General features: G+C 42.3%; 1 protein-coding gene across 1 annotated transcript in view; it reads right to left on the bottom strand.

The window, feature by feature from the left end:
* mdga2a (MAM domain containing glycosylphosphatidylinositol anchor 2a) overlaps positions 1-12029 on the bottom strand; it is a 338648-nt gene that overhangs the window by 120673 nt on the left and 205946 nt on the right. The window contains exon 10 of the mRNA XM_072449239.1: positions 10874-11146. Within this exon, the coding sequence (XP_072305340.1) occupies positions 10874-11146 (273 nt within the window). The remainder of the gene's footprint in view (positions 1-10873; positions 11147-12029) is intronic.

The following is a 12029-nucleotide window of genomic DNA, read 5'->3' as shown; positions in this document are numbered from 1 at the left end:
GGCCTCTTCCCGGTGGGACATGCCTGAAACACCTCCCGAGGGAGGCGCCCAGGAGGCATCCGGAAGAGATGCCCGAGCCACCTCAGCTGGCTCCTCTCGACGTGGAGGAGCAGCGGCTCTACTCCAAGCTCCCCCCATGTGGCTGAGCTCCTCACCTTATCTCTAAGGGAGCGCCCAGCCACACGGCGGAGGAAACTCATTTCGACCGCTTGTATCCGCGATCTTGTTCTTTCGGTCACTACCCAAAGCTCATGACCATAGGTGAGGGTAGGAACGTAGACCGACAGGTAAATAGAGAGCTTTGTCTTTCGGCTCAGCTCCCTCTTCACCACAACAGTCCGATGCAGCGACTGCATCACTGCAGCCGCTGCACCGATCCGCCTGTCGATCTCACGCTCCATCCTTCCCTCACTCGTGAACAAGACCCCGAGATACTTGAACTCCTCTGGAGCACCCGATGGAGGGTATAGAGCTGGTCCAGTGTTCCACGACCGGGACGAAAACCACTCTGCTCCTCCTGAATCCGAGGTTCGATTATCAGTCGGATTCTCCTCTCCAGTACCTTGGAATAGACCTTACCCGGGAGGCTGAGGAGTGTGATCCCTCTGTAGTTAGAACACACCCTCCGGTCCCCCTTCTTAAACAGAGGGACCACCACCCCGGTCTGCCAGTCCAGAGGCACGGTCCCCGACCGCCACGCGATGTTGCAGAGACGTGTCAACCAAGACAGTCCTACAACATCCAGATACTTTAGGGAATCAGGGCGTAAAGCTCTATTCAGGTTCAGTTTAACCTTGGGACATCTGTAAAGTTTAAAGTACCCACGACGTCTGTGGACAGGGGATACACATGCCAGTCCTTTACTTGTGTGTATTTTAGTGTGTAAATGTTGGACTGGAACACTTATGATGAGGATGATATACTTCTTCACAGAGACACAACCCCTCATTCCAAACTGTGCACCAAAAACACCGGAATATTCCCTGAGCAGTAGGTTTTACTGGACAGGACAGTGCAGCAGGAAATGGAGCTGAGACTGGGAAATGACAGGCAGCAAATTGTCGAGAGATTTGAACTCACAACGCTGCCACAAATGGACAAATTACCCGACGTCCTGAGGTAATTAAACCTGTCCAAATAAGAGTCAAACCTTTTACTCAAGTGTTACAGTGCTGCACCGTCAAATATATTACTGAAGTAAAAGTATTCTCTGAAAAATACTTACAAGAAGAAAAAAATTATCAAAATGTTTCAATTCAAATACATAGATAAAATAGATAATAATTAATTATGTAACAAATAAATAAATAAATAGATAAAGAAATAATAATTAAACAAAGTAAAAAAAAATACATTAATGAATACATAATAATACATAAATCAACAAACAAATACATACATTTACAAACTAAAGTAAATAAAATAAATAAAATAAATAAAATAAATAAAATAAATAAAATAAATAAAATAAATAAAAAATAAAAAAATAATAAAATAATAAAAAAAAAATAATAAAATAAAATAAAATCTACACTAAATTCAATGAACATCTGAACTGGTCCAAATGACTCAAATCAGCCTTCATATTGGGCGTTGCAGTCCTTTGCCCTGTCGATTTCTCTGATGCAGAATGTGCTTCTTACACGTCTGACAGCCCGAGTCTGATCACACATAACATTATTCACATACGGCCTCTTTAATGCAGCTGCTCGAGTCACTCACAAGTTGCGGGCGGATCCATCACTGTCAGAGAGTCCGACGCTTAAATATGCATCGCCGTGTCCCATTTAGAGCGAAGCCTGAGGCGCAGGTTCAAAGCAGGTGAACTGTGAGGAGTTCCTCAGGCTTCTGTGAGTCAGGTCTGACGAGGACCTCCAGGAGCGCCACTCTGGAGATGCACAGGGGGGGATTAAAGCGCGTGTGACAGGTTGGGCCGCTAATTGTGCCTGGTTTGAATATTTTGGTGACGTTTGTAACTTTACTTCCTGGTTGGACATGGGTGCCAGAAAACCTGTTATGCCATAGTATGGCTTTGATCCTCTCCGCTTCCTGTAGTTTGTCTGTGGTCCTCAGATGCTCCTGCCACATTCAGCTATCAGGCGGGCGCGGCCCCCTGGAAGCGCCCTAGATTCTCCCTCGGCGTGCCGCTCCCTCGGCGCTGTCTCGCGGCCAACTTGGCACAACGCGTGACTCGCCGTGTCCACAGATGTCCTCATGGTTTGGCACAACGCAGCCAAACACATAATTAACCCTGCAGCACTGTTTCACTATCGCTGCTGTGATTGTTCAAGAGTCAGCTGCTGATTATCAGTCTGTCGGCATGGTAACATATGCTGGATGACGGAAGATTTCCGTTTTTGTATTTGCAGACTAATGTTGGCCTGATTGCGGCGTGCGAGTTACTGTGGTCGAAAGGGCCTGCTTTTTGGAGATTGTCTGCCACATTTCTGTCTATTTCTGGATATTACCACAGAGATTGAATGAACAATGACCCTCTGCAGCGCTGTGAGACGATAATAAGCTTGTTTTTTATTGTCAAAACAAATCATTGTGATATATTTTCTGCCAAACGAAGACGTTTATGTCAAAGCAACAGCAAAATGCTCTTTAAATACATTTATGTCTAAGATCTCTAAGATCTCTAAGGCTGTGGTTGACTTCACTGTGAACTGTACGCCAGGAGTGAGTGGTCTTCAGCGTTTATTCATCGGATGTCCTCCTTCTCCTTTGTTCTCCATCATCTCTGTGCTCCTTATCTTTTTGCTCCATCCTCTTTGTGCTCCTTCCTCTTTGTGCTCCTTATCTTTTTGCTCCATCCTCTTTGTGCTCCTTCCTCTCTGTGCTCCTTATCTTTTTGCTCCATCCTCTTTGTGCTCCTTCCTCTTTTTGTTCCATCCTCTTTGTGCTTCTTCCGCTTTTTGTTCCATCCTCTTTGTGCTTCTTCCTCTTTGTGCTCCCTTGTTACATTTAACCATTGTGTGCAGACTGATTTGGAACAGCGAGGTGTTAGTTATGCTGCTCCCACAGCTTTGAAACAGAGGTTTTTGCTTTTTGTTTTACAAAAAAAATGTAAACTATCTCTTTAACTTGTATTTTTTTGCGTGCTCTACTACCTCCGGTCGCCTGCACAAAAGCAATCTAGATCTCAGTGGGTTTAACCTTGCTAAACAAAGGTCAAAGGTCAATACATTGGCTGTCTCCGTGTTGATGTTGTTGCTTTGCAGAGAATGTTTCACAGTATAGAATTTAACTCATCTATTTCCACTGAGACACGCAGACAATGCCACCGGGCCATGTTACAGGTCCGATCTGTGGAGAGGCGACCACACTTCCAGTAAGAAAGCATGTTTTCCAATAGAACCCTCCCTCCACGGGAAAAGTTACACAATGTTTCTTTAAACAGGGTTACTCAACAACAACAACAACAACGACAAAAACGAGGAGAAGATGCAAAATCTACACGGGAAAAAACAAAACAATCTGGGAATCAAACCACTGAGCTTCTCACTGCGAGGCGAGCGTGCTGGAGGTGTGCTGCGTCGGCGCGCTGCGTCTGCGTGTGGAGCTTTGTTGACACATTTGGGTTAAAACAATTTCACGGCCAATCACGGCGTAATTTAGAACACTGAATATGGCTCGGAAAATATAATCAAATTCCAGGGAAAAAATGGATGAAAAAACGTGCAGAAGCCGAGGTTTATCGTCCTGCAGTGACTTTACGGGTTTATCGGCTTTAGAAGAGAGTCGTTTGGAAAGGAGAAAGTGTGTAATTTAGGCAAAGGCAAAACCTGATTGAAGTGTTCATCTTGTCCCGAGAGAGAAGAGCGATGACCTGCAGTGACCCCGGCCGACCACAAGGAGACAGACCTGAGCAACTGGACGTTTGTCTGATGCAAACACTTTATTCTGGGATCAATGTGATGAATAAATGAATGGCAAATAATGCTGGGAGATCTTACTGACCAAACACAATGTGCCACACCATAAACCAAATAAACCACAATCAAATCAGAGGAATTCATAAACCTGGTGATCCATCCAGGAGCGTTACAGAATGGTTGAACGGGAAAGGCCATTGGCACAGAATGGTAACGACCTTTATCAGTCAGCCTCAGGGCAGCTGTGGCTACAGAGTGTGAGGGGTGAATACATGATGGATCTGGACACATTTTAGAAGCTTGTTCAGTGCTACTAATCTAAAAAAGCTAGCCACATGTGTATTTATTTATTCTTCCACTAACCCGAACATGGGCAATGGGAGCATACTGACATTGTGCCTATGGGCAACATACTTCACCTGAAAACTCTATAATAATGTAAAATTAATTAATTAATTAATTACCCAGCTGTTATTTTTGTTGCAACGCTGACATTTGCCCAGAGTGGAACAAATAAAGCTTTTCTTTTCTTATACATTTGGCTTGGACAAATAAGAGTTAAGTGTTGCTGAGTAACACCGCTGTATAGCAGCGCTATACAATGAAAGTGAAAACTTTATAAAATAATCATAATAAAAATATATGTGGCCAAAAAAATGCAAACTAAACGACATCATCTATTTATTAAACCCAGTCACTCTTGTGGAAATTGCGTCTCGTCCCTCGACAGATTAAATGACTCAAACATCTTTAGCTGTGGGAACATGACTTTATTGTGAAAGGCTCAGACAGGACGTGCTAGCCCCCACACACTCAGGGGGGAATGGCATGCATCTCGCTCTGTTGACGACACTGAGGTAACGCCTGATTAGAAATGTGAGGCAGCCGTAAAGAGCGCTCGGCCGCTCGCTCGGACGGGCCAGGATTTACCGTCACCGCCACTGATTGTTTGGTCCGGGCCAGCCCATTCCACCGGGGCGATTGAACGTCGTATTGTGGCGGCGGCGAGCGATGGGGGCGGGCGGTGTGGGACGATAAAACCAAACAAGCTCTCGGAAAAGAAGGGCCGCGGTCGAGACGGGGGAGGAAAAAATAACCAAACAAGAAGAGGGAATCGATACAAATCAGGCCGAGGACGGGAGATTTTTAACATTCTGAGACGTGACAGGAAGTGAAGCGAACACAAAGCAACGTTTTGTAAGAGTTATTTATCCAGTACTTGTGGAGGACGGTAACAACACACACTGGGCTTTGCAGGGAAGGTTTGAAGATAAGGACTGTGAAAGGGGAAAGACACAAGGTGAAGTATGCGATAAGTATTTGTGAGTATGTGAAGGCTGTGTAATCCTCACTGAAGCCACCGGCTATTTACCATATGTACTGTAACCACTGTAAATACTTAAGATAAGATTTCACTTTAACTGCTATTTATACAGTATTTATCCTGTCCATCAACTGTACTTTATCATGAGAGTTATTTTTTTGCTCTACCTGCACATTGTGTTAGAATACATTTGTATCATTTATTTTATCATATATCAGATCAATATTTTTAACATAATTTTTTTTTACCCTAAAGTTGAGATTATGACTTAGAAATAACAAATTCAGATGAAATTAAAATATTCTTCTTTCATGCAGAGGAATTTTGCTTCAATTTCATCTCCTCTCTTTCACAGTATTAATAAATAACATACATATATATTCATCTAATAAAAAAAGTATTATATATATACATCTAATACATCTACATAGTGTGAGTGTTTTGGAGGCGGGCGGGGCGGCGGTTGCCAGATTTCACGGATGAGGGGAGGAGAAAGTGGATTTTCTGCCTGGCGCTCCTGCACTCTGGGGGTTACTAAAAGAGCCGCCGTACCTTTGGCACCGGCCGCGTCCAGATGGTGGGAATCTAGAGCACTTGGCAGGAGGGAGGAGACGAGACGAGGAGGCAGGAAAGGAACGGAAAGGTGGGCAGGGAGGGAGGAATCGGGATGAAAGGGGCCGGAGGGAGTCCAGGTAATGGGGTTAAAGAACGGGGACGAGTATCCAAAAGGTTAGACGAGGAAAAGCGTTCAAGCCTGTTTGTGCTGCCCTGTTTGAATAAAGTTTTAAGTAAAAAATAAGGTCGAAGGTCAATTGCACTTAAAGGAGACAAATTACACTTTTTTCATAATTTAACATTTAGTTTTTTGTCAAGTTCAATATTGATCTAAAACACCTTGGTAACAGAGACACTGACTTCCTATTCAAAACCGTGGAACTGATAAGCCCCGCCTCTTCATTGTCTTAATACTGTAGTCAAATAATCACAACTGAGTACAAGGATGTGGGCGGGGATAGGGGGTAGGTGACAGAAGGGAGCACGCGAGCAATACAGGATTATTAATATATGCCGGAATCAATCAAAATGCAAATAAACTGATGAGAAAACAGTTTATTTTGTATAATATGTCTCCTTTAAAGCCGAGGAAACCAACTTTAATATTATAAATGTGGTTTTGGTGCTTTGTTAAGGCAATAGCGCAATTCAAATCAAAATATGTTTTATTTTGAAGGGAATTATTTGTCTGAAACCCATGAATACAACTCTATAATAAAGGGAACAATAAGGAAAAGAACATGGATTTTGAATGTATTTTTAATTAATAAATCGAAATCAGAAATACCCAGGAAATGTCCCAAAATCCTGACCTAAATACGTTTTTTTGTTTTTTTTCAGTACTCAAAAACCACATATATATCATGATTTCAACATTTTAAACCATATTTAAACAATGTATTACAGTTAGTCAACCAAACACCCACCAACTGCAGAGTCACCAGTTCAAACCCCATCATTAGCCTTATTTTCTTTGCCAATTTGCTGTCCAAGATTCTCCTTTTTTTTCCATTTTAGTCCCGATTTCACTTTGTCGTAGATTTTTTTTAGAATGTATTTTCGTCGTCCGCACAGAACACATCAATACAAACGTCAATAATACACAAACGCCCTAACAGTTACAGGGAAAAGACAACAAGAATCGAGCGAAACATGTGTCCTGAGGGATGTTACTCTCCTCAAACTCGCTCCAGTCGCGTAGACGTTCGTGTCGTGGAATCCGACTTTAAAACATGCCAATTGCAGAAAGCAGAATGACGTAAATTCAGCCCAGTTTCCATCATTTTAACGAGTAAATGTTTATATCGTTTGAATGGAAGTCCTCAAAATGGCGCCTGCGGACACTGAAACCCGGATTGGACACGGGTAGAGGGAAGGAGGTAAGGAGGTAAGGAGATAGGAAAGGGGGTGAGGATGAAAGGGAGGAGCTGGGAGAGAAATGGGTTGGAGAATCGGAGCTGTGGATGGAGGGAAGCAAACGGCCGCGGGCGATTATCTGCTCGTGCTGCAGCGAAGAGAACGGATTTATGGAGCACGCGAGGCTCGGCGAGGAGAACGAGCAAATCACATACTCATCTGGAGGGGCAGAGTTGACGTAAGGGTGAACGTGTTGTGTATGTTATATATGTCCAAACACACGAAATATATAGATACAGAACAGTCCCCGGTTCATTGGTTCTCAATTATTCAACAAGATACAAGCATGTGTATAATGTGACTCCCAGTGCCACCAGAGACTACAAGAGGATAAAACAGAGACTAAATCCAGACTAAAACTGATTTAAAACAGAGACTAAATCCAGACTAAATCCAGACTAAAACTGATTTAAAACAGAGACTAAATCCAGACTAAATCCAGACTAAAACTGGTTTAAAACAGAGACTAAATCCAGACTAAAACTGATTTAAAACAGAGACTAAATCCAGACTAAAACTGATTTAAAACAGAGACTAAATCCAGACTAAATCCAGACTAAAACTGATTTAAAACAGAGACTAAATCCAGACTCAATTCAGACTAAAACTGGTTTAAAACAGAGACTAAATCTAGACTAAAACAGGTTTAAAACTGAGACTAAATCCAGACTAAATCCAGACTAAAACAGGTATAAAACTGAGACTAAATCCAGACTAAAACAGGTTTAAAACTGAGACTAAATCCAGACTAAATCCAGACTAAAACAGGTATAAAACTGAGACTAAATCCAGACTAAAACAGGTTTAAAACAGAGACTAAATCCAGACTAAATCTGGTTTAAAACAGAGACTAAATCCAGACTAAATCCAGACTAAAACAGGTTTAAAACAGAGACTAAATCTAGATTAAACAGGTTTAAAACAGAGACTCAATTCAGACTAAAACCGGTTTAAAACAGAGACTAAATCTAGACTAAAACTGGTTTAATACAGAGACTAAATCCAGACTAAAACAGGTTTAAAACAGAGACTAAATCCAGACTAAAAAAGGTTTAAAACAGAGACTAAATCCAGATTAAAACAGGTATAAAACAGACTAAATCCAGACTAAAATCGTGCCAAAATCTTGGACAAATCTTGTTTTTACATATTGGGACTGTTCAGACACTAAACACATGCGGAAAAACATTTAAAACAAAGACGGTTTCAATATTAAATCATGTTATATATTTTGTATATTGTCCAACAGTTCATGAAAGTTCAGTTCATTGGTTCTCAAATATATTATATACCGTATTTTCCGGACTATAAGTGTCACCGGAGTATAAGTCGCACCAGCCCAAAAATGCATAAGAGAGAAGGAAAAAACATTTATAAGTCACACTGGAGTATAAGTTGCATTTTTGGGGGAAGAAGAAGAAGCGTCTCCCTCCGAAACACAATGCACAATTTATTTATTTTATGCTGGAAAAATTTATTGTCCGTCATGTTGCGAGACGCACGCACAAAACGCTGCGTTAAACCTTTCAGTCTATTTGAGAGGCCGATAAGAAAAAGAAAGAAAAATACCTTCATTTTGCAAACACGGCGAACAACGGCGGAAAGCGAACGGTGTCGAGGCGGGCGAGGCGGGCGAGGCGGGCGAGGCGGGCGAGGCGGGCGAGGGGGTCGAGGCGGGCGAGGGGGTCAATGCACGAGTCTTTGGGGCGCGACGGAAGCCAAAATGCTAGCTTTTCTCGACACTATAATCTAATTACAAAACCTGTTCATTATTCATAGCACTATTTAAGTTACAAAGCTGAACAAGTCGTCGGCACGGGGACGGGGGCTTGGGCCACGCCTCCTTCACTGCAAAAACATACAGATTATTCCACTTTCACACCTTTAGAAAGGACATGTCGTGCCAGGTTGTAGACCGCAGACTTCGTGAACTGGTTTACGGTTCTTGTCTTTGTAATTTACTGGGTCTGTCCACGTGGAACGAAAAGAGGCACAAAGTTCAGCGTCTTCTCCGTCAGCGCGAATAAACAAAAGTGAAATTGTTTTTTTCACACGAAAGCCTCAGAAAGCGGTGCCATTCATCAACTCTAAAGACGTGATTGTCGTCGGTCGAAAGGACTTCGAGCCATGACATTCAAACGGCAACTTTGTGAACCCGATCTCCATCAAACAATAATATTCAACATTTGTGGATCAGAAATGTGGATATTTATTTAAAAAAACAGTGCTCAGAGTTAAATAATCTTCGGTCCTCATCTGAAATTATGACAAAATCAAATTGTAGAACAGAATAGATTGAATGTGAAACAGAGAAACAAGACTTTTCTCTCTTTTTTCTTTCCTTAAACATGATTTCCTGTCCTTTCCGGCCAATCACAGCCCGTTGTCAGCCTCCATAACCAAACAAGGTCAACAAACAAATGTTTATACCTTCAACACATCACGTTTGCACCTAACACTTTGAAATGCAGTGGACTTTTAAGATGTTCAAAGTGTGACCAAAACCCAGTCATAATTGTGGCATAAACAGACCCCGAGCGTCTGCATTGGTTCAATAATAGTATTTGGCAAACATTTCAAGCACAATTTTCCTTCCAACAACATACATTTCCTGAAACAAATAATTACATTGGCACAAGTATTAAAAAATGTGTCATTAATATATTTCTATGTTGCATTGTTCAATTGCTTATTAACAGACTTTCAAATATGGTCTGATACAATTTAGCGATAGAAACAGAGCCATTGACTGACTTCATGTTCAAAATGGCTGCTGGCCCCGCCCCTTTATAGTGGCATTTCACCAGAGCAAGAAGCCACTTTTAATTTACAGCATTTTTTACCTTCCATGTATGATCTGGAGTTTGAATTTGTCAAAGAATCACCAATACTGAGCCGTGGGTGTGGATAGGGGGTAGGTGCAAACGAGCATTTTCTGAGCACGCAGACCTCAAAAACAGAACAAACGGATCACAATAAAAACAACAAGGAAAACCATTCTAACACAACCTTCTGGAACACGTCTTTCATCGGTTACAATGACCCGCGCTTCCAGAAACGTGCACCATGTGACCAGCCAGCTCTGTCCAATCCAGTAGCACGCTTCGGACACCAGCCAAACTCGCTTCAGGAGGACATGAACCTTATCGAGCTCATATTTTACCTTCCAGTTTGAATTTGTCAAAGAATCACAAATACTGGGCCGTGGGTGTGGATAAGGGGTAGGTGCAAACGGGCATTTTCTGATCACACAAACCTCAAAAAGAGAACAATACAGGATCACTCAAGACGCCTGGATCACAATAAAACAACACGGGAAACCACTCTAACACAACCTTCCGGAACACGTCTTTGCATCGGTTACAATGACCCGCGCTTCCGGAAACGTGCACCATGTGACCAGCTCTGTCCAATCAGCGTGATGACGGCTAGAGCGGAGCTAGCCCAAGCTAAGATCGAGGCTAGGCTAGGCTAAATCTTTTTTTAAAAAGCTCATTTTTAGGCCGACCTTCGTGAAAGCTGTATAATATCTGTCAATCGAACACCAGCAGTTTGATTTCATTAAAAAGTGCACCGCCCTCTACTGGTCAAGGAGCTGCAGTACCACATTTCGGACACCGGCCAAACTCGCTTCAGGAGGACATGAACCTTATCGAGCTCATGTTTTAAACGCACATCAAACACACGTATCCATCCTTACCCGTGACTTGGAAGGTGCACCTCCCGGCGCCCGCCTCGTTGATGACGTTGCAGGTGTACTCGCCCCAGCCGTCACGGTTCAGGTTCCGGATGGTGTACGCGGTCTCGTCCTTGTGGGCGTCGAAGGCCCCGGCGTGCAGCAGCCGGTTGGACAGCAGCCACTCGAAGCGGAGCACGCGCGACGGGTACGCGCGGAGGACCCGGCACGTCATGACCACGGGGCGCCCCAGACCCTGGCGCATCTCCGTGAACACCGGCTCCACCGTGGGCGGGTCTAAAAGGGCAGCGGAGAGACGGGATTGGGTGAGTTACGGGACAGGTGAGAGTGTAGCGTTAAGACAACGACAATGTCAGTGTATAAGATCACAGCATTAGAAACATGATTTAAAACAAAACAGAAAATAACAAATATAAGTAAAAGAACCATGTATTATTTAATTATTATTTATTATTTTACAGTCCAGATCAAAGAGATAAAACCAAGCACAGCAAATGCAAAATATGTGTGTAAAATGTACATGTAATAAAATATAAAACACCTGGAGAGTTAGCAACAATATACAATATCTACAGTAATAAATAGTGATAAAAAAAATTAATATCAGATGTTCAAAAAATATTTCATTCGATTTACTTTTATCTATCGATTTATATGAGACACTGTCATTTCAAAGGCCCTCACAGAGACATAAAGATCCACCCGTAAAGTAGCACAAACACACACCAAACTTTACAATCTGGTACTTTACAAGATGTTGATGGATCGTACGAGGGTTTTTAAGTATCCAATTTTATATCTGATTTATCATGAACTTACTTAAAGCAGAACAAAGTAACATTTTCACCTGATTGAATGTCTTTTTGTAAGTCCCTGTGATTGTTAAATGTGTGTTTTGGGGGTGTTTGAAGCGTCCATCGTCGCCCCCTGCTGCCAACATTGACACGAAGATAACTCCTAAGAAACTCTGGCTCTTGTTTTTTATATTTTGATCAAAAATGTGATATCAGATGTTAATTTTTGTCTGAATAAAACTGGAAGCAAGTCTTCAAGTCTGAAGTGCAGTACAATATGACGGAAAAAAAAAACTTAAACAAAAAAACGTAACAAAAAAAACTTCTGATTTAAATCTCGTTGCAAATTGCGAACAGGATGATGG

Source organism: Eucyclogobius newberryi, unplaced genomic scaffold (assembly GCF_026437365.1).
Source record: "Eucyclogobius newberryi isolate DKJ021-1_F unplaced genomic scaffold, fEucNew1.0.hap1 SCAF_1, whole genome shotgun sequence".
Taxonomy (NCBI): Eukaryota; Metazoa; Chordata; class Actinopteri; order Gobiiformes; family Gobiidae; genus Eucyclogobius; species Eucyclogobius newberryi.
This window is presented reverse-complemented; position numbering and strand designations above follow the sequence as displayed.